At 39.6% G+C, this 27,975-nt stretch overlaps 1 protein-coding gene across 2 annotated transcripts in view; it reads right to left on the reverse strand.

Annotated features, from left to right (window-relative positions):
- Positions 1–27,975, reverse strand: part of LOC145355856 (sarcoplasmic/endoplasmic reticulum calcium ATPase 2) — an 83,696-nt gene that overhangs the window by 16,466 nt on the left and 39,255 nt on the right. For both annotated transcript variants that reach the window (XR_013889050.1, XM_080208286.1), the window contains exons 6-15: positions 23,510–23,590; positions 18,954–19,039; positions 13,833–14,297; positions 12,671–12,759; positions 8,950–9,052; positions 8,021–8,152; positions 7,804–7,929; positions 7,150–7,368; positions 3,342–3,677; positions 810–1,030 (exon numbers count right to left, since the gene is read on the reverse strand). Coding sequence is in view for 1 of the 2 variants with exons in the window: in XM_080208286.1 (XP_080064412.1) it covers positions 810–1,030; positions 3,342–3,677; positions 7,150–7,368; positions 7,804–7,929; positions 8,021–8,152; positions 8,950–9,052; positions 12,671–12,759; positions 13,833–14,297; positions 18,954–19,039; positions 23,510–23,590 (1,858 nt within the window). In the remaining variant the exon portion in view is untranslated. The remainder of the gene's footprint in view (positions 1–809; positions 1,031–3,341; positions 3,678–7,149; positions 7,369–7,803; positions 7,930–8,020; positions 8,153–8,949; positions 9,053–12,670; positions 12,760–13,832; positions 14,298–18,953; positions 19,040–23,509; positions 23,591–27,975) is intronic.

Raw genomic sequence — 27,975 nt, forward strand, 5'->3', positions numbered from 1 at the left:
AGAGTGATAAATCACATCAAAAGTTAACAGACAGGCAGAGAAGGATAGAGAAAGATAGTTCACCACCATCAGCCATAATTATGATTTGACAAGGGCCACTTTGGTATTGTGGAAGGGAAGCAAACCTGTGTAATGGATAAAGGGTTGCACTGTCACTATAAAGCCATTTCACAACTTGAATGGTCACAGAACTAAGTGAAGTTCTGTCAACCCAATCATAGGAAGGTGATTTAGTGCCCTTGTAACCAAAATCAAACACCAAAGAGAATGCAATAGAATCAGAATATGGATCATCTCAACAATTTGAAGAAGTTGGCTTGTTTTCATTGGGAAAGTGGAATCTTTTGATGTGATCCAAAGCTTTTAAGGTTGTGAAGCAAACTAAAAAAATTCATCTGGGAAAATATGACAAATAGTTCAAGTACTAAGCAACAAAAATAAAGTTAAAATAAAATTAAGTTGTGAAGTAGGTCATTTAAGAAGGGCACTGAACAAAATTATAGAAATAAGTTCAACACAGTGAGCTGCAAATCTGCGAGGAAGAGGATAAAATATATGTTCAGAAGCCAGCCTGTTGGGATGGGATTGTTATTGTGCTTCTTTGGCCTTTGCCTCAAGGTTCTACGCTTCATCCAGTACCAACCAAAAGGATTAGCTTTGTGACTTTAGTAGAAATGCATAAGCAAAGTTCACAAAACCAATAGCATTAAAATGGTGTATGAATTTAATTTTTTAAGATCGAGATATATCAACTGAACAAGAAATCAATCAGAACTGGGAATAGTTCTGCATGTAGCAGGTCCTCTTACCAGACTACTTCTCCAACATTGGAAGAGATGAGGTAGCGAATAAATTGTTTCATGTTGTTGTAGATAGCACGGCCTTCCTCCACTGCTGCTACAATCGTGGAGAAGTTATCGTCAGCTAGGACCATTTCTGAGGCAGATTTTGCTACAGCGGTTCCAGATCCCATGGCAATTCCAATTTCTGCCTTCTTTAGAGCAGGAGCATCATTCACACCATCGCCAGTCTAAAGATCAGAAAAAAAATGAAGTGAAAACCATACTTGGTACATGAAAATGGTTGAAAACTTTTCTTTGCAATGCAATACGTATTTCATAATATACATGGAGAGGATGTTTCCATGAGTAGGAAAAACTAGAACCAGAGGGCACAACCTCAATCTAAAAGGGACGATCCTTTAAAACAGAGATGAGGAGGAATTTCTTCAGCCAGAGAGTGGTGAATCTGTGGAACTCTTTGTTGCAGAAGGCTGTGGAGGCCAGGTCATTGAGTGTCTTTAAGACAGAGATAGATAGGTTCTTGATTAATAAGGGGATCAGGAGTTATGGGAAAAGGCAGGAGGATGGGGATGAGAAAAATATCAGTCATGATTGAATGGCGGAGTGACTCGATGGGCCGGGTGGCCTAATTCTGTTCCTATGTCTTATGATCTTATTTTAACTGCCTGAAAATTTCAAGTTAGCACCCAAAGGACAAGTATGGTTGATTATTTGAAAGCAGCTACTGGGGCAAAATACCTGAGCAAACAGGATATGAAAAATAAATAATACATTATTGCCTTTATTTCAATTACGCCAGGGACGCATTATAACAATGAAAACAATTCTGTAACACGTAAAAGATTATTTACTGGTGTATAACAAATTTTATCACTGAATTTCAGAGGTAATTCTTAGATTTCCTTTTTTGCCAGTTGATTTAGATAGATATCACACAATTTTAAGAAACAGAAGGAGGGTTTAATTGTACTGCTGATAGACTGGGTAATACTAAAAACATGAGAGATTTAAAATAGGATTTTTTTTAAAAATACCGTGGACAATCAATCCTTTACACTTGTTTAACACCAAGGTAGGAGGTTTAGAATCAACCTCATTGGAGACTAGCTGTCAGATGTTAAGTGATCAATTACCAAGGAGTGGGAGGCACGAGGATGGGTGTACATTCGCTTTCTTTTTGACCTCAGTGCCCAAGGAAGGAGATATTTTAGTGGCCAGTATCCAAAAGATAAGTTTTAGGAAGCTGATGCAGAAATACTTTTTTGCATTTGGCATACGACCAATAGTGATCAACTGCACTATTTTTCAAGCATATTTATTTGTAACAGTAAATTAATGTTTCAATCACAATTAAACACCAGCAGGTTGCAATATTTAGAACTTCCACAACCCTCCAATAGCAACTGAAGAGCTGAGAAACAGAGAAAATATCTCTAACAGACAATTACGTTCTTGACAGGTAATTCTGGTGCAGAAAGCTAACCGATGAGCTTTAACATGGAAACGCTGCACAACGAAATACCTCTAAAAAGAGCAATTATTTGAAATGCAGCAGACATTTCACCCTATGGTGTTGTTTCAAAGAACTGACCCCAGATTGCAAATGCTAGTTATTTTACCAAGGGGGCTTCAGAACTGAGCCCTTTATTGCCTTTACACAATACCTGAAAATCTGGAATCAGTGCTTAGAGATCAGGAATGGGAACTTTGGCCAAATTTCTCTTCCCTAATCACACGGCACTGGAGCCAATGCCTGCTGTGACAAGCTAACCATACACAGGCCAAGGATCCTCCTGGTCTTTGTGGCTCAAACACTCAATTAGTTGAGTCATTAGGAAGCACAAACTAATAATGTCAACACATTGAGTAAGTACACGGATACTTCATTCTGAAGCAGCCAACACATTCTGAATATTACTTTAGTGTATATAAAGATGTATTTTGCTGAAAGCTGCTTTGCATTGGCCAGTTTTTGCTCAGCAATGCATATTTAAGGAAGAAAGGAAGGAAGGAAGAACAATACTTTATTTTTATGATAAAGCCTAATAACTTGCAGTTTAAATGGGAAATACATCAATTGTGCCTGGCTTAGCACTGTTGCCTCAGTGCCAGAGACCCAGGATCAATTCCCAGTTTGGGTGGCTGTCTGCAGAGTCTGCACGTTCTCTCTGTGGGATTCCTCCGAGTGCTCTGGTTTCCTTCCACAGTCCAAAGATGTCTGGTTAAGTGCACTGGCCATGCTAAATTCTCCCTCAGTGTAACCTGAATAAGTATCAGAGTGTGGATCTTCATAGTAACTTCATTGCTGTGTTAATGTAAGCCTACTTGTGGCACTAATAAATAAACCTTGTTTAAAATTATTTCTCCTATCCAATGAACAGTGCCATTCAAGTGTTTGACAACAAGGAAAACATTGACCCACAGAACCAGAGCAGAAATCATCTTTGTCAGAACTCCCAAAAGGAGTTCTGAAAAACCCACAAAAATAATAAACACATGATTAGAATACAAAGTACATCAAGAACAAGGTGTCCCTACCATGGCTGTGATTTCATCAAACGCTTGCAAAAACTCCACGATCTTAGACTTGTGAGATGGCTCCACACGAGCAAAACAGCGGGCAGTCAAACAAGCTTCTCTCTGTTCTGCTGGAGCAAGTTCATCAAATTCACGGCCAGTGAAAGCTTTTTTAGTCACATCTTCCCGTTCTCCAAATATACCAATTCGACGGCAAATGGCTACAGCTGTGCCCTTATTATCACCGGTGATCATGATTACACGGATACCAGCATATCTGCACATCTTAATTGAAGCAGCTACCTCTGTCCGTGGTGGGTCAAGCATGCCAACACACCCCACAAATGTCAAACCAGCCTGGAACGAGAGACAGTGTTATCACTTTAAAAAATACTCCGCAACATTTCTCAAGAAATTACCAACAGCACATACTAATACGTTAGAAGTTTTACATGATGTTCAAACTAAGGGAATATTTTCACAAATATACTTCTAACTCCTGCTGTAGGCACACTAAGGTCAACTGGATTCCCAAACCGTTTCTAGCTCAAAAACCTAGCCTAATGCAATGGCATTCTTGAACTTGTCTGATAGAACATAGAACACTACAGCACAAACAGGCCCTTCGGCCCACAAGTTGCGCCGATCATATCCCTACCTACCAGGCCTTATCTGTAACTCTCAATCCCATAGGGCTTGACTTGTGTAACTGCACCATTAAATAAAAATCAGGGAGATTTCAACTGGTTCTGTCCTGAGAGAATGTGGTCTGATGAGTGTTGCTAGCTGGTTGTTTTGTTTTGAGTTGTGGAAGCCCTGGATGAATTTGCTCGTGCCCAAGTTGGGGCGGGGGGGGGCAGCTCTTATATCCGATTACTTCCCAGTGGCCAATGAATTGAGCAATTTTACGACAGTGAAAATGTGGGGGAAGTGAGGCTAGCTGAGTAGCTCTCATGGAGCGGCCACAGACACATGGCTCCCTTCTGTGCTAACTATTCTATGATTCTGTGATCAACTGAAATGCATTCATTTGATACAAAAGGATTTAATTACCACTAAAAAGTTAAACACTTTCAAATCTGTTCATTACATGTAAAATTAGAGTTCTACAAAGCAACAAGGGCAAAGAAAGGTTAAAAAGATTACAAAAGAACACCTTCAGCTTGGCAGATTTACTGTATGTAAAACTGTTTTTCCCGCAACTCATTTTGCTGTAACTCTTCTGACATCAGTGCAGTGAAATCCACCAGCATTTAATTTGGTTGGAGATGTCTAGCACACAGAATCCCATCACCATACTGATGGGTTTAAACAAGAAAGCTATACAAGTAGAAATCCTAATTGTTCAATATGGATTACACTTTGTCCTGATGGGGTGATACCACAACCAGGGGAGGTTAAAAGGACAGGTTGGCAGATGCCAAGTGTTTGGAACCCATAAGTGTAAGACATAGTCCTGGAATCTAAGCAACCAGGTCCAGACCATTCAGCAGAACAGGGCAATATTAAATGATCCAATGCTCATCAAGCAAGGACTGCTCCAATACCAACATTCGTGCAGTGATTTGAAAAATATTTGAGGAGGGCATTGGTGGACATATGAAATTAACGTTGTAAAATAGATCAGTAACAATTCAAAATATTTTAACTGATTGCTTTGTACTGAACTGCTATGTAGAGTTGAATGGGAAGAGTCCCACCCCCAAATGATGGATCAATCAGCAGTAGCACCCTCAACAATTACAGATCCGCCCAACTTGAACAGTTCCAATTTTATTGCTTGACTTATCACCGTGGAATCATCTCAACTTCAAAAAGATTGTTTATTTTTCCATCACAGGTATCCATAGAAGATGGTTATTAATTTGTGATCAGACATTTGAAAAAGTGCAGATCTGAGATTTTGCCAAGCTGGTACAAGATACCAGAAATTCCTTAAAGTGGTAGAGTGAGCAACTCAACTTAACATAAGATGTATCCATTAACCTCAAGACCACACAATCAATACACACCCAGGTAAAATGGACAGTAGTTCCACTAGGTGCAAGTATGAAGTTTTAGCAGAAGCAGAAACTAAGTCAATCACAGTAACCATTAAACCATGACTACCCAACCAACCAGTCTCTTCATAACCAGCCACCAGATAACACTTTTGTCATAAGCTCTCAAGACTTTCCTAATCAAGTCTGCAATTGACACCTACTTTAAAAAGTGATGGATGACTACTCTTTAAACACAATTTGTTGCATGCCACCCGGAAATTCTAAACATCCAAACCCTAGAACCTGTCACCAAATACTTTACTAAAGTCAGCACAAGACTTCAAGGTTGACTTCATCTCCAAAATTAAACAGTCTGACTCAATGTCACAGGCCAGTCAGCCAGAGTTGTTCCTCCATACAGGATGAGTGTGAGGCACTGCACATTGGGAGATCAAATGTTAAAAGTATACAGTTTGTGGCAGGATCCTGAACAGCATTTATGTACAGAGGGATCTTGGGGTTCAACTCCATAGCTCCCTGAAATTGGCCAAATAATTAGATAGGGTGGCAAAGGCGATGTATAGCATGCTTGCCTTTATTAGCTGGGACACTGAGTACAAGAGTCAGGATATCATGCTGCAGCTTTATAAAATTTTGGTTCAGCTAAACTTAGAGAACTGTGTTCAATTCTCGTCGCCACATTACAGGAAGGATGTGGAGGCTTTGGCAAGGGTGCAGAATAGGTTTACTAGAATGCTGCCTGGATTAGGAGGGCATGACCTATAAGGAGAGGCTGGACAAGCTAGGCTTGTTTTCTCTGAAGCCGCAGAGGCTGAGGGGAGACCTGATAGACATCTATAAAACTGAGAGGCATATACAGGGTTGACAGTCAGAATCTTTTCCCCAGAGTTGAAATATCTAATACTAGAGGGCATGCACTTAAGGTGATGGGGAAGGGAAGGTCAGTAGAGATGTGAGGCGCAATTTTTCAAAACAAAAACAGGGTGGTAGGTGTCTGGAATGTATTGCAGACAACATGATAGGGGCATTTAAGAGGATTTTAGGTAAGCACATGAATATGCAAATAGAGGGATATGGACCAAAGGCAGGCAGAAGGAATCAGATTAATTTAGCATCATGTTCAGTACAACACTGTGGGCCAAAAGGCTTGTTCCTATGTTGTACCATTTTATGTTCTACACATCAGTTTCCTTTCTGGCCACAAAATTACCATCCAGTTTAACCCTAGAGCACAGTGGCCAAAGAGCTTGTCCGTTGTGTGGCCGGGAAATCTGAGCCATGGAGAATTATTTGGACACATCGTATGTAAGCATAACCTGATGGTAGACATTGGTTTTTCCCTCATCTTGCTCTCAGTTGTCTTCAATAACTGCCAAGTGCTCTACACCCTTTCCAGTGTGGTTCCACAGACCTGGTGTCCAACATCTAGTAAAACCTCCAGATGTCAGAGTATTTAATAAGGCACATGTCCATTATATCTCCCAATCATGCCATTGAGATCTAAACTGTACAAATCATATATCAGTTAACAGCCAACTAGTTAATGAAGTACATTAGATTCTCAGACAAGTTGACAAAATAGCACAATGTCATGTTCAACAAAAAGGGGTGTTGGAATTCTTTCAGGAATGTATGGAACAAATGCTACTGAATGCTTGAAAATGATGCAAGAGAATGTGTGTGTTATGAGTGGGACTCTCCCTCATGTTCCAACTAGGATATATATTTGACTGCCAATCCATTATAAAAGACAGCATTTACTTTTTAAACAGCAGTTACCTGTTTACATCAGCATATTAAGGCTCTTTCTTGTGCCCAAGACTAACCTCATAATTAATGAAGTTTGATGATTCTTCCAGATTCATATCTTCTTTTTTGATAGGGTTATCATGCGTAGCCAGTGCCAAGCAGCGCAATGTGTCTCTCCCAGTGCCCCATTCTTTGATAATAGTCAGAATCTTCTCTTTGATAGGTGCTGAGAGGGGTAGTTTATTGGTTCCGACACGAACATATGTGCACCTGTCAATCACACCCTCAGGGGCACCCTATTGAAATGAAGCAAACCACAGTTACAGAATCTTTACCACATCCTGACCACATATGACCCCATGGTGCTGTGGGATTCTTGATGGTACTTTGGGAATCTGCAGTCCGATAATGGATTTATTTCTGCAAACCAGTTCAAAGTACGGATTTGGTAAATTCAATCCTCAGCCTGCTCAACATTAATTCAATCCATTAGAGGTTAATCATTGATGGGAAATAACGGTTGGGAACACAAAACAGACTCAGCCAGGGTCTGCCCCAAACCATTGCTAGGACAGTACATTGCTGGAAAACAGTGAAACGTGTATGATACTACTTGGGAATATGCTTACCAATCTATATGCCCAAGTATAAAATGCTACTTTCTCTGGTGTGAAATCACAAAAGATGAACAGTAGTCATGGAGAACAAAATGAAATGCATTGACTTTTTACCTTAACGAACATCTTGTTGCCAATAGATGAACGAGTGGGTTTATTAGGAGAACAGTACACAGACATGGACTTCCGGTCTCTGGAGAACTCCAAAGTGAACTCTTTCTTCATTAATTGCTTGATGACCTAGAGAAACAACATGTTTTATGCTAAATTTCCTATTTAATATTTCCTTAACTAGAGCAAATTGCTTCAGCATTCTAAAAAAAACACTTACAGTACAGCAAGCATTGGCACGCTCAATCTTAGATAGAGTCTTCACATCTGTGTCAAACACATTCATTTTTTCAGCCAAGCAACAGAGGGCAGTCTCTGTGGCTTCCCCAACTTTCTCATACACACCTTTAGTCTGAAAATGAGTATTAAAATTATTAGCATCAAGACCAGAAATACATTCTTTGAATAATTTCTGACATCACTAGACATGGCAACCAGAGTACTTCATCCATTGTTCATGTAACAAGTTGCAACCAGTTCTCAAAGTCAAAGCCAAAGGCACACTGAAATTTTAAATTATAATGTAGCACAGTGTGTTCCAAGTTAGCAGAAAAACATTTAAGCAAGATTTATACAAATATCAAAAAGATGCACTTGGATCACAACGTGAGAATACTCAAGTATTAATTGGGAACTAGCTCCAAGTTTAGCCAGACTTTTGAAAGGTGAAAATTTTCACGATCTCACCTCACCACTATACCCATTTTTTTCTTTATTTTGTGAGATGTCATCATCTTCCATCTTTGCGCACACCAAATCACAACAGATACACCATTATCAAAACTAAGCATAAATGATGAACCTTTGCTATAAACAAACAAAGTACTAACCTGCTCTCTGCAACTTCCTCCCAGAAAAAAAATTAGCCACTCTACTTAAAACCAAATCTGCCCCCAGTGCCGATCCCCTTCCAACCATTAAATAACGGCCACCCACTCTTCCTGGTGTCCTGATGACCCATTTCCTCTACCACTGTCTTCCCTTTCACCTTCCTCGCAACCCATCCTCTTCTTGCATCTGCTCTCTCCCACAGTTTCACCTTCCTCTTCCAGCTCCGACCTTTGAAAGCTGCTTGACACATGCTTGATCTGGTCTCCCATTTGCAGCATAAGAAAACTGATGAGCAATTATATATTTTATGATTCATACCTCATTATAATCCAAAGAGGAATCATTACATAGTGCACAGATGGTTGCCAGTTCAACAAGACCATCATAGTCCGAACACTTCACTGTTTTGTTATCCAATTCTCTGAAAGACAGAAGTTAAACTAAAAGTTTCAGGCCAGAATATTCTGCTGTATGAAGGAGTCACTTGTAGGAAGTCCAGGCAACAATTGCCTCAAGCCAAACTCAGTTTCACAAATTTCAGTTTTTATTTTGGAAACCGGTGGTGATTTGCAAGGCATTATCCCTGTTGTGGGATCATGTTAGTGCACAGCCACTTATGAAGCAGGACAGGATCTCACTGGTGTCTGAGTTGGGTTAACGTTTCTGCTTCAGCTTCTGAAGCAGCAGCACTGCAATCCAGGTGCTGGCACTGCAGCACCGCTGAAGGTGGCAGTCACACTGCTCCAGTTAATGATGTGCAAGCTATGCCCCAGTTATCAGAGACCATTTGGTGCAATATCAGGTATTTTGGGCAGCAGTGGGTACACCGTCTTGATTGTCATCAGTATTGATTAGTGCAAAGAGTCCAAGTGCACGCACAACAATTAAACCAGAGATCAAATAGTATCCTGGCCCTTGCATTCCAAAATATTTAGAAGTAATATCAGTAAAAAGAAAAGTCAAAAATACACTGTCACAAGTGTAACATCAGCTGTTAAAAGCTAAAACTCTTTGACCTGCAATGATCAATAATCATAGAATCCCTACCATACTGAAAGAGGCCATTTGTCCCATCGAGCACGCAGCGAAAACAATCCCACCTAGGCCCTATTCCTATAACCCCACACATATTTCCTGCTAATCTCCCTGACACAAAGGGGCAATTGAGCATGGCCAATCAATCTAACCCCCACATCTTTGGACTGTGCATACGTGGACTTTGGACTAATGCATACTTTTAGTTAGACATTTCCCCCTCATTAGCCAATAAAAATGTACTGCTCTAGGAGTGTAAAGTGTAGTTGCTGTAGATCACATCTGCATTGTTAATGGCTATTAAAGTTCATGTGAGCAGAATTATTTCATTCAAAACATCTAAAATAACAAGACATTAAGAGAGCAGGGTTTGAACACATAGCTCACATTTAACCTTTCACTCTTGAAAGTAATTTTTAATGCTGTATTCATTTAACACTGCACTGAAATAGAAAATTCAATCAAATAAGATTCAAAACAGACAATTAATTTTAAAAAACTAATACAACAGAAAAAAGGAAGAAATTCGGCACATCTGTGACAACACTCACCAACCTTTGTAATGTACCATAGAAAGCATTCCTTCTGGCTGTATCACAGCTTGGCATGGCTCCCATTCAGTCAAAGACCGCAAAAAGTTACAAGGGGTCGTGAACGAAGCCCAGTCTATCACACAAACCAGCCTCCCACCCATTGACTCTGTCCAGGCTTCCCCCTGCCCCAGAAAAGCAGCCAGCATAATTAAGGACCCCTTGAACCCCGAACAGTCTCTCTTCTGCCTTTTTCCGTCGGGAAAAAGATACAAAAGTCTGAGGACACATACCAACCAACTCGAGAACAGCTTCTTCCTTGCTGCCATCAGACATTCGAATAGACCTACGTTATATTAAGTTGATCTTTCTCCATGTCCTAGCTATGACTGTAACACTACATTTTGCACACACTTTCCTTCCCAATGAATGGTATGCTTTGTCTTATTGCATCAAGAAGCACTACTTTTCACTGTATACTAATACATGTGACAATAATAAGTCAAATCAAATCCTCACTGTTCAAGATTTAACATGAATTGATATTAGGATGTTCTGGAAAAGTCACAGAGATCCACCTGTCTGCTCTTCAATATTGTTCCCTGTATATAACAAATGGCAATAAAATCCCAGATAACTGCTGGGCAGCTTTGGATACGTTCTAAATGCTGGCATATCCCTTGGAATGATTAAAAAGTAATCTTGGCATCATCTTGTTGCTGTTTGTTTTAGGTGGATTGGCCATGCTAAGTTGTCAGGAGGGAGTAGCTAGGGTAAATGCATGGGGTTACCGGGATAGGGCCTGGTTGGGATTTTGGTGGATGCAGACTCGATGGGCCAAATGGCCTCCTCTTGCATTGCAGGATTCTATGATTGGAAACTGCCTGCTGATATGTAACAGCAATGACTACACTTTGGTACTTCCATGGTTGCTTTGCTTTGGGACGTCCTGAGGTTGTGAAATTCACAATATAAATTCTTTCAATTGTGTAGATCATTGGGGGGTGGGCGGTGGTGGAAATTACTGCATCTTTTCATAATTTGTTTTATTTTGCTTAGAACCTGGAAAGATTTTGCCACCAAAAACTCTAAATGAGACAACATTCAAATGAAATGGTAGGTACGCAGTGAGAAGATACCTAGTGATTTTATATGCTTGTAATTTGTTCCCCTTCAATTATCCACAGCTATTGTTCCAACAATGAGTGGCTTAATCTTTGATGGTGTAGCATAGTCCAGAACATTGCTACCAACATCTGACAAAAATCTAGAAGTGAATCCAGATACTTTGCAAATGTTTTACATGATAACCTTTGATAAGATGAATACCTCTTACAGGCAAATTCAGATCAATGATGGAGGGTCAAGAGAAAGACAACTAAATTTTAATTCGCTGACTAGAAACCAGATATGTAAAAATTAATCACCTTCCTGGATTGGAGCTGAGTGTTAACATATGAGCATGAGATTTCAAGGACACACTGAAATTTCATAGAATCATAAAAACCCTGCAGTGCTTTCAGCCCAACAAGCCTGACGACAACAATCCCACCTAAACTCGACACCCATAACCCGACATATTTATCCTGTTAATTCCCCTGACACTAAGGGGCAATTTATCATGGCCAATCCACCTAACCCGCACATCTTTGGACTATGGGAGGAAACCAGAGCTTGAGAGGAAACCCATGCAGACACGGGGAGAACATGCAGACTCCACACAGTGCCCCGAGGCCAGAATTAAACTCAGGTCCTTGGCACAGTGAGGCAACAGTGCTAACCACTGTGTCACCAAAATTTGGGATTTATGCATTCATATTCCTGGATGTGTGTACACAAATCTGGAAATCATTTGATTGCTTCACTTCATGTGCGTTGATGAAATTTACAGCCCAAAGAGAGGGGCTTTTGGATTCCATAGTCAGAAGGCAGGAAGCAATTGAGGAGAAAGCAGGTCACGGACATATTTGGATGACTACAAAAATATCTGGTCTTGTCCTAATTTTGTCATTTGTTACCTTCTACTGGATAGCTCACTAGTGGAGATGTTCGATCCTGTTTATTTCTCCATGTGCATTGAAAATATGTGCCATTATTGGTTATCTAGGACACCCATTATGTCTGCTTGGAAAGAATAGCAAAAATGATTTTTGCTCCTTTCTCTTCATCCTTTCAGAAAGAGGCACTAGGTTAGCAGTAATTGCACTATGCAATTGTGGTAAATTTTTCCCAATTGTCAGACATCAATACATTCTAAAACATCTAAGTCTGATTACCCATAGCATGTTGGGGCAAGAGTAAATCAAACAAGTTAGTTGTAGTGAAAGCAATTTAAAAAAGTTGAAAATGATACATACTACATGCATTCACACAGTTCAAAAGGAATATAGATTACAGTGCGCAGATAACCAACCCATATTTTTAAGTGGAGCTCTGCAAATGTAGGTTGAAAAAGAATGAATATGTGTACTTACATTTGTCCCTCAGGGCTATAGGTGGAGCCACTTACTGAAAACTCCTTCAGAGAACACTGATCACCTTCAACCTTGTCAACAATGAACATCTATGGGAATGACACAAAGTAGCAGACAGTCTAGGTGAAGAATAGCACATCAGACACTGATCGATGCTAATCAAAGATATAAACTTCAGTTTCAGACATGAAGATTGTCTGACAAAGTTTCCTTTACACAACAGGGTACAGCTGATTGACTATCAGATCAGAATTTAGGTCTGTTGCTATATACAAAGTCTTTACCTGGAAATAGATTAAATTGAGCTTTATGGACTACCTCAACTTTTTAAAAAACTAATACAGGGACAAATTTTAAAATCTATGCAAGTGCCCCAAGAGATCAAAGAATACTGTGTGAACCTCTCTGCCTAGCTCAAGAGATTCTTGAGTAGAGAATCATGCTCCCAGAGGGGTCCATTTTTAGTCCATGAGGCAAACAATCAGGTTGTTTTAGCAGCCAATTTTGACTGTCTGACAGCACACATAAATCTTGCACATGTCCTACAAGCTGAAGACGACACGTGAAGGACAAATATACAGAACTCATTTAAACTCTTGCAAAGATTTTAACTTGGGTCAATCCTTAGCACAAGCTTAAATCTTGCCTTCCTGAAATACACAAGAATAGATTTTTTAAAAAGCTACCACCAAGTAATTGGATAATATGCTACAACATGCACGTAAGTATCAGTAAATAAATCCATACAAGCAATATATTTACACACACACACACACACACACACACACACACACACTGCAGTGCGTAAATTAAGTGAACTAATTTGTTTTGACTATATAAACTTGATTGTACAACAGATAAATAAATATTTAAAATGGATTATATTATTGATTTTACTCATCTGCATCATGGTCATTTAAATTGGAATTCTCCAGAGAACATTGCACAACTCTCATGCGTGCCACTGAGATCGATTACAAGATGGCTGGGATAAGTATTATGCAGGAAAGAAAGTACTGCTTTAGCAGAGAAATGAAAAAGTCTGGCCTGCTTCAAGCTGAACAATCCAAGCCATTAAAGAGGCCAACCTTGTTGAGGCAAGTCATGTAAGAAGGTAAGCAGATTTTAAACTAATCCAAAAACCCAATGTAAAACCACTTACCCGGCAGACGGACATCTGGTTTGTAGTGAGTGTCCCGGTTTTGTCAGAGCAGATAACAGAAGTACAACCCAACGTTTCAACAGAGGGCAGGCTCCGCACAATAGCATTCTTCTTTGCCATACGCCTGGTGCCAAGGGCCAAGCAAGTTGTAATGACAGCCGGCAAACCCTCGGGAATCGCAGCCACAGCCAGAGCAACTGCAATCTTAAAGTAATAGATGGCACCACGAATCCAGGAGCCACCGTGCACAGGGTCATTGAAGTGGCCGATGTTTATGATCCAGACCGCAATACAGATGAGCGAAATAACCTTAGAGAGCTGTTCACCAAACTCATCAAGCTTCTGTTGAAGCGGAGTCCTCTCCTGTTCAGTTGCTGCCATTTCATCCCGAATTTTACCAATTTCTGTGCTTGTGCCAGTGGCAACAGCAACTCCAACTGCCCTACCAGCTGCAACATTTGTACCCTGAAGTTGAGAGAAAAGGCAATATGTTCATCCAAAATGAGTTAGCAACTTTTACTTACACTGCTAATTGCACAATAAATCAGCCAAAGCTTTGAAAATACACAAGCAGTTCAATAGAATTTCATCTTTCGGGTAAAGCTCTGCATCAGAACAGCTTTTTTTTCCTGTACTTTTGATTTGTTAATGCTTATTTCAAGTTTGAGATTTTCTCTTTTCTCTACCATTTTTAACAAGCACATCTAATTGCCCCCAGCAATTTGACTGCATATACAATACCATGTCACCTGGTTTCTTCATAGAGAAGAACTAAAAACATCAATAATTTGTATTCTCAAAAATATCTAAATCTATTCATTCACATCAATTCTGGAGAGTACAAAGCAATGTTGCCCGCAGTCGAATGATTGAGGTCTTCAAGGACTTTCATTTACTTGATCACAGAAGCAAAGTTTAAATAAAAACCAAAAATGCAGTCTCACTAACATTTGTGTTAAGATGAGGATTAAACTTGTCATTAAGGATCAGTAATAACCAAGAGGGATAATATTCATAATTCTTCCTGGGATCACAATTTTATTCAGCAATAACGCAGGTTTAAAAATGGAAAGCAAAACAAAAACATATTCCAAACACACCGCTTCCTAAAAACTAGCTAGAAAATTCAATACACAGTTAGGTCATAGAACAATACCAGGATATTCTTGGTACCTATTTTCCCAAAGGACATGATATCCAAGATTACAAAAGTGGTAGCAGTCACTGACCCAAAGACAATATGCAAATTTCTGCCACTATCCTAGTTCAGCATTTGTGTCAATTGCTCAGAGATTATGAATTGCTTCTACAGTTTTAATCAGAATTCAATTGGAAAACAGCACACACTTCCCTCTAAACCTTGAGATGGGCAAGTCACTTTGTAGCTTTAGGCATGAAATGGTGATTACTGTTAAGTGACCTCTCAACGACAAATCACTTGCACCAGATGGAGATACACCGAACTGCAAAGCAACTAAATATCATTGCACAAAAAAGTAACCACAAAAATCATCCGTAGACCACAAGCACCCTGCAAGCTGCGGCTACATGACCTACAAAGCCTTGGTAAATCATTCTCTTTAAACTTTGTTATTTTTATGCTTACTAGGCTCTCCTGTTTTAGGTTGGCAGCTCTGGTACTTATACATTTTAAATAAATGAAGAACTTTCCACACTGGTACATCTAAAAAATTGAAACATTAAAACTCTGTCATACAAATAGCCAGGAATAAATGAAAGACAATCCTTTAAAAATCAAAGGCGGTATTACATTATTTCACCAAGAGATTTTCACATGTTAATTTTTAATTGAAGTGTGTAATTTAGCTTGGGGACATATTTTTTAATTGCACAAATTTAATTTTGAACTTAGGCCATCAGCAATAGGCTTGTGCACAGACAAAATGTCACAAAATTGACAATCTGAAGGAAATTAAAGAGGTCATAGAATCCTACAGTGCAGAAGGAGGCCAATTGGCCCATAGAGTCTGTACTGCCCACAATCCCTTTCAGGCCCTATCCCCACAATCCTGAGGGGGTCAACTAAAACAAATCATTTTTATGTAATCTGCAGTGCTCCAAACTGTGTAAAACCACTGCACTGAGATAATGCCTCCCCTATGAACTAGCAGCTCAACAAAGTAACTATCTGCAGAAATTCAGAACTGCTGCACTGCATGAGGTCATTCAGCCCAGCGTATCTGCACCGGTTCCCAATTCTTCATTTTCATGCCCGATTCTTCATTTTCAAATAACAGCCAGTTTCCTTTAAAATTCCTTGACTGAACCAGCCTCCCACCACATTTGCATTCCAGGCCCAACTATTCGCTGCTTGAAAACCTTTTTCCTCATGCCACTTTGATTTCTTTTGCCAATTACCTTAAATTGGTGTCTGCACACCTCTCTCCCCCCCCGCAAAAAGGAAAACTGTCCTAACTTCTCCAATCCAACTTCATAATCAAAGTTCCTGCCCCCGGCAACCATTCTCATGGCTTTATTCTGCATTCTTGCTAATGCCTTTACATCTAAAACCCAGAAATGAAAGCAGGACTCCAGCTGAGGCTGAACCAGTGCCTTATACATTTAATATTACCTTCTTGATCTTAAAGTCTATTGCATTATTAAAAAGGCTAGGATACTTAATGCTTTATTAACTGTGCTCTCAACTCATCCTATCACCTTCAATGATTCGTGCATATATGCACTCAGGATCTGCTGCTCCTGCACAGTTATATCCTTTATTTTATAATACCTCTCTACATTGTTCCTACAAAAATGGATCATTTACATTTCTTGTATACATCTGTTCAGAATTCAGAGTAGAAGGACTATTATTGCTAGGCATCATGTGACAATAAAATTACACAGTAGTTAGAACTGCGCAAAAGTATCACTTAAAATGCTAGGTGAATATGCATGACAATTAAAAGCTCAAACAGACGGACTTATTTCTGCCTCCTCTTTGTTTGCCTGATTCTATGGGGCACCACCCAACAGATTAACTGCCCTTCAGACTCAATTAGCTGTTCTTGGGTCTTCCTCACAATTGAGGTATCCTTAGCAGAAAGCCTGTGTACAAAGACAAGAAGCTAGGAAAGTGATGATTTGCAAGTGGGCACACCCCTGTCTAATGCCAGGTCCCTTGGTCAGGTACACAGTGCCTGAGAGAGCTGTTAACTCCCTACCATAAGAGGCTGTGAGCAAATCCAACAGATTTTGCTGGGCAATCTTCCAAGAGTGCATAAGGCCTATGTGCCCTCCAATTAATCCCTGAGCCACCACTAAATTGTAGTCAGCTCATCAATAAGCGGAATGCATTTTCCACAGGGAATCATGTCAATCGCTTCGCAAAGAGTCCTGCTGCTGGGACACTGGCATGGGGATTCTCATGATTAAGTCAACTTGGGTGCCATGGATCTTGTTGTGACACCAGTCCATTGGACACAGCATGTTACTGTAAAGGACGAAAATGCTACTGGCTTTACCTATTCAAAGTTTGTTAGACTTTTAAGAGGAAACGTGGAACTGGGGCGGCACGGTGGCGAGCACTGCTGCCTCACAGCGCCAGGACCCAGGTTCAATTCCAGCCTCGGGTTACTGTCTGTGTGGAGTTTGCACATTCTTGTGTCTGCGTGGGTTTCCTCCGAGTGCTCCGGTTTCCTCCCATAGTCCAAAGATGAGTGTGTTAGGTTGATTGGCCATACTAAATTGCTCCTTAGTATTAGGGGGATGCCAAGGGGATTAGCAGGATAAATGAATCATTGTATATAAGATCATATGACATAGGAGCAGAAGTGGGCCACCATTCAATAAGATCATGACTGATCTGATACAATAATCCTAAACTCTGCTTTCCCATCTTATCCCCATAGCACTGAATTCCCTTACAAATTAAAAGATCTGTCTTGTCTCACTTAGCTTTGAACATACTTAATGACACTGTATAAAGATGTACTGTATCGTTTCACACTCACCTGGCATCCGCTAAGACAGCAAATTAAGATCAAAAATCAAGTGGGTTCAAATCTGTACCCAATCCGTATTGTTGTAGCGCAACACTATCATATCAAAACGTAGGAAGAAAATTATTTTCCATCAGTGGAAACAGTGGGATCATAAATCAGAATTTCCTTGGCAAAATTAATGAAACAAAAAGGGCTGCAATTGGGAAAAGCCTTTGTTCAAAACATTCAACAGTTTCTCAAGTTGCTGAATCTGGCACTTTCATTTTGGTGTTGCCAATGCTGAGGAAGACCAGTGAGTCAGTAGCTGGCGACACTGTCCCAAGCTTTTCAAATAACTCTACAACTAAAAGAAAACCATTCAAAATTACATCGCGCTGAAGAAAATGTTACTAACCATCTAATGAGAGAACTTCTTTCTAATCATCAATCTGATGACTGAATAGAGACGAGGGTTCTAACTAGATTGTGTCAGCATGGCTTATTCTTGTTAACTTAGTATTCCAAGCAATTAAACCTCTAAACTCAACTGGCTTTTTAACCCAAGTTCAACTCGCCCATCTTCCGCTTCCAATGTAGCTTTCATTCTGTTCTTCTGTCTAAAAGTGGCACTTGCACAAAACCCTATACTATACATGCAACAAAAATGTAAAACATGTTAACCTTCAATTGTATTTGAATACTGTCCAGAAGCTTATGGCAGCAGGTCAATGCGACAACACAAAGTCCCTGAGCCAAAACAACAGGGACTAACGCCAAGAAATTAAGAGCTCTTTACTACCGAGTGGTTTTCACTTTGTAGGTGTAAACAGTAACAATGAGTGCAACGGTCTTGGAATAGTTTTGATGCCAATAATTTCAGTCCGCTGAGGCAGGCAAGGGTCAAAAATATTATTAGCAAAGTTCAAACACATCTGATTTATCCAAGTTTTTTAAAAACTATATCTGAAGTTTTGAGGGTAGCTAAAAGTTCCATTCAAAATGACACTGCGCTGGGGATAAAATGTCACTAGCCATCCAATGAGAGAATTTCTTTCTAATCCATCACTGATTTGATAACTCAATGGGGATGAGGGTTCTAACTGGATTGTGTCAACACGGCCTATTCTTCTTGACTTCGCTAGTTCAAGTTAAATCCACACGCAGTCAAGTTGCTTACTGAAAAAAGCATGTTCTTTTTATCCTGATTCACAGCACGAGGATCAGGTACTGGGTCAGTGTGTTTGATGATCGATACAGATTCACCTAGGCAAAAGGAACAACACATGAGAAAGAATTACTTAACATTGCCACCCTGGAACAAGATGCTTTTATAAAAGGCCAGCTTACTTTAAGCATACAATTAAGTACAAAACTGTAAACCTCTTAGCTCAACTGGCCTTATGGCCCACTGTTCAACCAGGCCATTTTCTGTTCATAATGTACGTGGATTCAGTCTTTTGTGAAAAGTTTAAGCAATTCTTGAAAAAGGCTCATATCCAGTTTTTTTCATTTTGTATTTTAAATTACACATCAGGAGAGCAGGTCAGCTGAATTAATATTATCTTTATCATAATTACTGACAATCTACTAATAATTACATCACTAAGTTTAAGGATTAAATAGATTTGAATGAAACAATATTCAGTGAAATCAAAATTTAGTGCTAAAATAGCTAACTGATGGGTAAATTGGAATGAAATGACTAAAAGTAGATTGGCAAAATCGCAACACAAGCACCATTACTAAATGTCTTTCTTAAACTTCTACAATTTAAAAATTCCAATTTTAAAAGTCATATGAACTCTCATGTCCACACATTCTGCAGTTCCTGTACATTTCAATTTTAACCAGTCAGGAACACCTCACTACCTCAGTTACCCCAGCTGATCTGGACAAATTCAGGAGTTCTTAGGTTTGAATGTTCTGTATACCAAAACATACAAAAACAGTATAAAATATGCTGTTAACCGTTCCTTTAAACTTCAATCCTTAAAACTAGGAGGTTCAGACAGCATATTCATTAGCTACTTACATGACATCTTTTAGACATGCTCCAAAATGCAACAGCAAAAAAAATTAGCATATAAATCGAAGTGAACCCAAAACTGGAATGACTTTGCTGTGTTCTAAGAATGAGGTTTGAAAACAAAAAAGGCCTGTATACGCCAACCTTGTTGCAAGAGTTACTTTTGAATTTTAATCCCATCCTAATTAAAATTCCAGTTTTTAAAAGAAAAGTTTAATTTTCAGAAGTGGAGCTCAAGTACTGAACATGACCAGTTGATCTGACTAGTTGTACTTAAAATTGATCGCTCACCAGGATTAGATTGGACGTAAAAGGTAGAAATTGCAGAGATACTGACTGGCCACAGGAATGGGGCTGGTTCTAGAGGGCTGGAGAATTGCAACCATTAAACTCAGCAAGCACTGGAGGAAAAACATTCAGAAGCGAAGTTGGAGAAATGTAGATTAAGGAAAGCCAGCATGGACTTGTTAAAGACAGAATCATGTTTAACTTAATTAAGTTTTTTTTAAAAATGAGGTAGAGGAGGTTCATGAGGGTAATGAGGTGAATTTGAAGCAGATGATTGTCAAAGGGCTTGTTGATAAAGTGTTAATGTTGAAGCCCATGAAATAAGAGACATAGGGACGGCGTGAATAAGTAACTAAGTTACAGGAAACATGGCAGTATGAGTAATGGCTGATTCTTGGACGGGAGAAGGGTATACAGTGGAGTTCCCAGGATTGTTACTGGGATCAGTGTATTGATCAACACATTAATGACAGATAGGGCACAATTTTAAAATCTGAAAATGATGCAAAATTTGGAAGTATAGCGAACTGTCAGGAAAATAATGATCAACTTCAAGAATACATTGATGAGCCAGTGGAATAGATAGACGTGACAGATGAAATGTAATGCAAATTGCTGCAAATATCTCATTTCATAGTTCATATGTTTCAGGAAGTAACTGAGTTTAGAAATTTTAAATTGAGGCATTTGGTTGAGGAACATGTAAACAAACTTTGGGTAATATCAGTCAAAGAACAAGCTGCATTTAATTAGGGCAAGCTCTATTTAATTAGCTGAGAGTGAGAAAACAGACACTGACAATACTAAATAGACTCAGACAATGAATGACCCATCTGAGTTTGATAGGGATAGGAGATCTAGTTATTTTAATAAGGGATTTAAATTATTCTCACAGTTCTGAGATCAAACAAGCTAAAAGTAAGCAAATGGATTAGTTAGTTAATCAATGGGTTGTTTTGACAGTTTAAAATAATTTGTCTTTTTGCTTGGAGCACCTCAAATTATGCCATGTTGCCATAGAGGTGGGTGATGCAGGGAAGATACACTTGAACTATTTGTTTTCTATGAAGAGTGCAACTCAATAACATTGAAGCCCATGGAACAAGAAAGAAAGGAACAATGTTAATAAGTTAACTAAGTTACAGGAAACAGGGCCGAAAGAGTAAATGGCTGGTTCTTGGACTGAAGAAGAGTATACAGTGGAGTTCCCAGGATTGTTATTGGGACCAGTGTATTGATGCCGAAATGCCGGCATTGGACTGAGGTAAACACAGTCAGAAGTCTCACAACACTAGGTTAAAGTCCAACAGGTTTATTTGGTAGCAAAAGCCACTAGCTTTTGGAGCACTGCTCCTTTGTCAGGTAAGTGGGAGTTCTATTCACAAACAGGGCATATAAAGACACAAACTCAATTTACAAAGTAATGGTTTGAATGTGAGTCTTTACAAGTAATCAAGACTTAAAGGTAGAAACAGTGTGAGTGGAGAGTATGTTAAGCACAGGTTAAAGAGATGCATATTGTCTGCAGACAGAAGTTAGTGAGATTTTTCAAGCCCAGGCGAGCCATGGGGGTTACAGGTAGTGTGACACGAACCCACGTTCCCGGTTGAGGCCGTCCCCATATTTGCGGAACTTGGCTATCAGTTTCTGCCCAGTGTATTGATCAGAGAGGAGTGATCTGCCCAGGAATTGTAAAGAAGTTGTTGGGACCAATGGCTGTACAGGAGCTGTGAGAGAAGACTGGGAGGAAACAGTCAAGCATCAGTCCAAGGAGCATAAGTGGCCATTAGGAAACAGAGGCGTTCCTGATTTTTAAATCACTTAGCACAAATGCAGCAAGACCCAAACTTTAGCCAAGTCCACAGCTGAGGTGGTTTGAAGAATTGGAGCATTGCTTAGCCAACAGCCAACAGAAGGATTTGAATTAAGTCTCAAACCTTGGCAAATAGCTGGAACACTGAGGAGAAATTAAAGTGAATTCCAGAAATGTGGTATACTTGTTTGGTTCCAGAAGTGATTGAGCACTCTCAATTTTGTGATGTACAAGAGTTGAAATTATTGAGTATAAATCCAGTTCCCTCCTTACTCCAAGTCTGGATGAACTATGTTAAGTTACTAGTTTGACTTGAATACACGTTAAAGCTTGTTTTTGTTTAAAAATATGAAATCTTCCGTTAGTCACTAGTTGTTCAAGTTTCTCTTCAAACATCAAATCTCCACAGATAGCAGGTGTGCAGTGATATATTTCAGTAGAAGGAATGAGGACAGTCAATATAAACTAAAGGGTACATGTGCACAAATTATGTGAAGGTAGCAGGGCAGTGAGGTAATGCCAATAGGCTCCTGGGCTTTATTAATAGAGGAATAGAGAGCAAAAAAGAAAGTTAAGATGAACCGTTATAAACACTGGGTTAATCTCAAATGAGTAGTGTGTTCAATTTTGGGCACATTTCAGGAAGGATGTGAAGATTTTTTGACCTACCTGGCAGAGGGGGTGATGGTGTGCAAGCAATGAAGGGGGCAATCAGGCTACAACACTGCTGAACGGGAGAATGGGTTTGAGGGGCCAAATGGCCTTCTACTGGCTCCCATTTCTTATATTTTTGTTTAGTGAGGGAGCAGAAAAATATTTAAGCAAATGATTCCAGGGATAAAGGACTTCAATTGTATGGATAGACTGGGACAGTTGGGGCTATTCTCCTCAGAGGAAAGAAGGTTGAGAAAAGAATGGAGAGAGGTGCTCAAAATCACAAGGGGTCAAGGCAAAACTAGATTGAGAAAAACAGATCAGTGGTTCAAAGCAATTGTCAAATGAACCCAAGGCAATCTGAGGAAAACCTCTTAAATGCAACAAGTGGTTATGATCTGGAATACACTATCTTAAAAGATTCAACTGCGGTTTTTAAAAAGGGAATTGGAGACACACCCAAGGGAATCTATGTGTTGGGCTATAGGGAGAGGGATGGGGAGCGGTACAAACTAAACTGCTCTTGCAGACAGTCAGCATGGACATTACAGACTGATGGGTCTGCCCATCTGTGTACTAGGATTCTATGAACAAACTCAGAAGGTTTGGAGTGTTGTTCCAAATACCACAAGAGTTCAGCGTGTGGATCCAACATCCATTTGGAACATTATATAGAACAAAAGGAACTGGTAAGGATTCATTTCAGGTGCTCGTATTACTGGGTCTTTATACACACACAACTTTGTTGAATACTGAACCCTGCTCATTGTCGTAAATAGGTTAAAAAAAGTCACTACAAAATAATGTTAGCAAAGGAATATACTGTCAGCAGTAGAATTCACAGATAAGAGATCATGTTCTAAAGCTACTTCACCCTTTGAAAAGTAAGCATGCTTTCAAAGCATTACTTATAAGAATGAAATGCATTGATCTGTTTGCTTCAACATATTACCTGTAAGAATAGATTGATCTATGCGTAGAGTTGTTGATTTAATTGAAGTCAGTCTGATGTCAGCAGGAACTTTGTCACCAACTGCACAAAGTCAAACAGGAGAAGAGCATTAAATTTCAGATCAGTATCATTAGCCTAATAATATCAAGAGCTTTTCACTGCGTCATTCCTACACCTGATACCAAGATTTCAGCACATAACCTAGAATGACGCTCAGATAATGCTGCATTGCTGGAAATCTCATTCTTCAGGCAAGATGTTAAATCAAAGCTTCATTTTTCAATGATGGTCAATGTTGAAGATCCCTCAGCAATACGCAAAGGAAATTGTCCTTAACCAACATTCCTCCTTCAAGCATCTGCAAAGACAGGCCATTTGGCCCATCGGACCTGCACTGCTAATAATCCCACCCAGGCTCTATCCCTGTAACCCCGCATATTTACCCTGCTAATCTCCCTAACACTAAATGGCAATTCAGCATGGCCAATCAACTTAACCCACACATCTTTGGACTGCAAATTACTTAGTCATTCAGTCTACTGCAGTTTGCTTGACCTTGCTGTATACATAATGACTACTGCGCGCTCTATATAACTTATGGCACTTGATGTTAAAGAAATGCAATAAGCTTTTATAGTGCAAGTCTGTCTTGCATCTAAAATCTAACACTCTTCCACACAAACAAAACCACCAACTCGTTATTACGTTAACACAAGAACAGAGGATGCTAGAAGAGCTCAGCAGGTCTGACAGCATCTGTCGGGAGTAAAAGTAACATTTTGAGCCTGTTTGGTTTTTCATCAGAACGAGAGGGAGAATGTGTTGGATAATAAATTGCAGCTGAAGTCGCTAGAAGATGTAGCAACTTTAAGAACAAGAGTGGGAGGGGAGTTTGCATTGACACAATACATGTTTGGGATTTATTTTTAAAAAGGGGACTTAAGATGACAAAGAAAGCTCACAGTCTAAAGTTGAGGGCTGTAACATGCCTAATCAGAAGAGGAGATGCTGCTCTTTCAATTTGTGTTGGGCTTCACTGGAACACTGCAGTAGGCCAAGGACAGATATACAGGCATGAGAGCTCCTACAGATGCTACCAGACCTGTGTTTTTCCAGCACATCTTATTATTTCAGATTCCAGCACCAGAATTCTGCTTATTAACATCATCAAAACAAAGTATACTATTTTACTAATTTTAACTTCCATGATAAACAGTCAGAGTTATAATTCCCACTGGGAGGAAGGTAGAAGGAAATAATACATTTCATTAGCCCAGTCCGAAAAACAGAATTTCCCCTCTAAGCTCAGAAATATTGTTGAATCTTCATAAATTAGTTTGAAAATACATTGGAATGGATAACAAAAAACATTACAGCACAGGAACAGACACTTTGGCCATCTAAGCCTGCACTGACCATGCTGCCTGCTTAACTAAAACCCCCTACCCTTCCAAGTGCTATATCCCTCTATTCCCATCCTATTCACGTATTTGTCAAGACGCTCCTTAGAAGTCACAATCGTATCTGCTTCCACTACCTCCCCTGGCAGCGAGTTCCAAGCACCCACCACGCTGTTTGTAAAAAAAAACTTGCCTCGTACATCTCCTTTACACCTTGGTCCTCATGCCTTAAACCTATGCCCTCTGGTAATTGACTCTTCCACCCTGGGCAAAAGCTTTTGACTATCCACTCTGTCCATGCTCCTCAATCTTGTAGACTTCCACTATGTCGCCCCCTCAACCTCTGTTGTTCCATTGAGAACAAACCAAGTTTCATTAACCTCTCCTTGTAGCTAATGCCCTCCATTATCAGGCAACATCCTGGTAAATATTTTCAGTACCCTCTCCAAAAACCTTCTTGGTTTCCCCGTCCCCCATTTAATCCACATATACACACCCATGAGCAATGCATACAATTATATTAAGGAGACTGAAAAGGGCATATGTTCTAGTTCTGGGTTTACTGACATTGCTAAAGGAAAGGTTTGTGCTTGCAGCATGATGTTTGATTTACAAGCTATTCAGAAGTACTCCATGGAATTATCTTATCCTACTTCAGTGCAGTATCATGTAATAATAACTCAAAGCATTTTTTTAAAAAACAAAGTCCAATACAATTTGACATTTAATGCCCTGTACAACTCAAAATATACTATTTCATACTCAGGTTTTGGGTACCAGCAATTAAAAACATTTATAATGCCAAGACATGACATACACAAGAAAGGTCATGGAACAGTCAAACCATAGAAGGAGAGATGAGGACACATGAAATGCTTGGAGGAAAATTTTTTTTGGAAGATTTTTAAAAAAAGGAGAAAGTTGAAGAGGCATAGGGCTTTAGGAAAGAACCTAAGGACTACTGCCAATGATGGGGAGGAGAGAGTACAAAAAGTTTAGGATCAGAAGACCAAACTGTGGATACAAGGCAGGGAAAAAAAAGAGTTGGGATAAGATGAAGTCAGATGACGATTTTAGTTTTAACATGTTGGGGCTTGGGTAGGCAGTACAGACTAGCAAAAAATTCAACAGCTGCACCATGTTTAAGTTGGAACCTTTTTTGGAAAGTGAAGCAAGGGCGGCCAGCAACAAGATCATTGAAGAAATCAAGGGTTGAGGTAACAAAACCATGAGCAGCCATTTGAGGAATGGATGTATAATGCTATGAATGTGGAAATAAGTACCTTCACAACAGAGGGCATGTATTGTCAGATATTTAGCTCTGGGTTGGACAACTTGCCTAGATTTTGCACCAGTTTAGTTCAGCTGAGGGAATTTTCCACAGTAACTTCATTGCAGTGTTAATGTAAGCCTACTTGTGACACTAAATTAAATTTAAACTAAAAACTAACAATTAATCAAAGGAGGGGATAGAATTAATAGCAAGAGAATGGAGTTTACTGTTGTGATTGAATACAATTCCTTGGTTCCACTGGATGGAGTTGTGACTTGTTTTTATATGTAGACAATGACTATATCAGGTAGTTTTGTCAGAAACATGACTGTTGCATAATAGGTAGGAATGCAAACCAAAGCAGGCTCAGAATTGGACAATGGAGGATGGAAAAGATCAAGGTAGACCTTTTGGAAGGAATAAACAAGGACATTGCACAGAAATTGCAGGATAACAGATAACTGGAGGAATCTTTGGGATAGAGAGTTTGTCAGATTTCTGACCTCCTCATTATTTCATCCTCCTTACACCCAAAATACATTTGGGTTCACATGTTGCATTCCAATAAAAACTGCTGGCTCTGGGCAAGGAAGGAAAAACTGTCCCCGTTGGAGTTTATACTCTCATTAGTAACACCTACCCAAATACCAGATTAAAATTCTACATCATGTAGCCAATAGAGTCCCGATAGTGTTTTACCTTACCATCTGTCACTGACAACTGACGCAGCAACATGGTTGCCGGAGACTAAAATAACTCTGAAGAGAAGTCCTAGGGAGCAAGTTAATATGCCTGGGAGATGATGTGTTTCCTGTTACCAAAGGGCTAAGTGAATCAGCACAGAAGTACAGGACAGGGAAATAATTCTATGCTCATACAAGCCTCCACATCCCTGCCATATTATTATGGAAGGTACTACTGATAGAACCTTCTGTTAATTGTACATGCCTGTTGATTCTTCCAGCTGGCACGACAGCTATTCCAATATATTAACAGTATGGTATGTCTTTAACTAGTCTCCTGAGAAACTGCTCCAGAACCATTTCTCAAATACAGCATCAAGGATGCTTTACATCGAGCTCCCTCCTTTAGAAATCACTAAGAAATTTTAAGCACCTCAACTCCAAGGAAATAAGAAAAAAAAAATCTATAAAATTAAAATGTTCAGGATGAACGTGAATTTGGTTTTCTACCAATGAAAGACTGACATTGATACCTGTGCTGGACACATGCCTGGAGGCTATCAACAGGTGGGAATTTGGTCAACTGAAATTCACATCTAAAAATACATCAGTTCTTGCAGCTGCCAGAGCAAGATGCCAGGCTGGAATTCAGCAAAAAGCATTTTCTGCCTCCTTGCAAACACAAAATTCCATCAATAGTTTACATGCCTGTTTCCTCAGGATCAAATGAGCCACCAGTGAACAAACACTGCAAACCCTTCCTCTCAATGAGTTGGTGCACAGTTTGATGTGGGGTCACAAGCCTGTAGCAAAGGTTCTCCATTTCAAAATCCAAGTACAATAAAGGAATTTAAAAAAAGTAGTCTGTTTAAGGCACCTTACATGAAGGCACAACGATGCAAGGTTACAGCTTAACACAGGAATGCTAACATGATGATCCAGCTAAGTAGGTTTACTGAGCATAGCGTGGGAAGCAGTGATACCAGCAACAAAAACCAGGTCTTCATTGCCATCAGTTAGGAGCAGACACGAGAGTTGATACTCTACAGCTCCATCAGCTGTTCAATGCCATGTCGAGAAATAATTTCATTCACTCATGGTCTTGAATGT

This window comes from Carcharhinus amblyrhynchos, chromosome 20 (assembly GCF_965287045.1).
Source record: "Carcharhinus amblyrhynchos chromosome 20, sCarAmb.v2.hapA, whole genome shotgun sequence".
Lineage (NCBI taxonomy): Eukaryota > Metazoa > Chordata > Chondrichthyes > Carcharhiniformes > Carcharhinidae > Carcharhinus > Carcharhinus amblyrhynchos.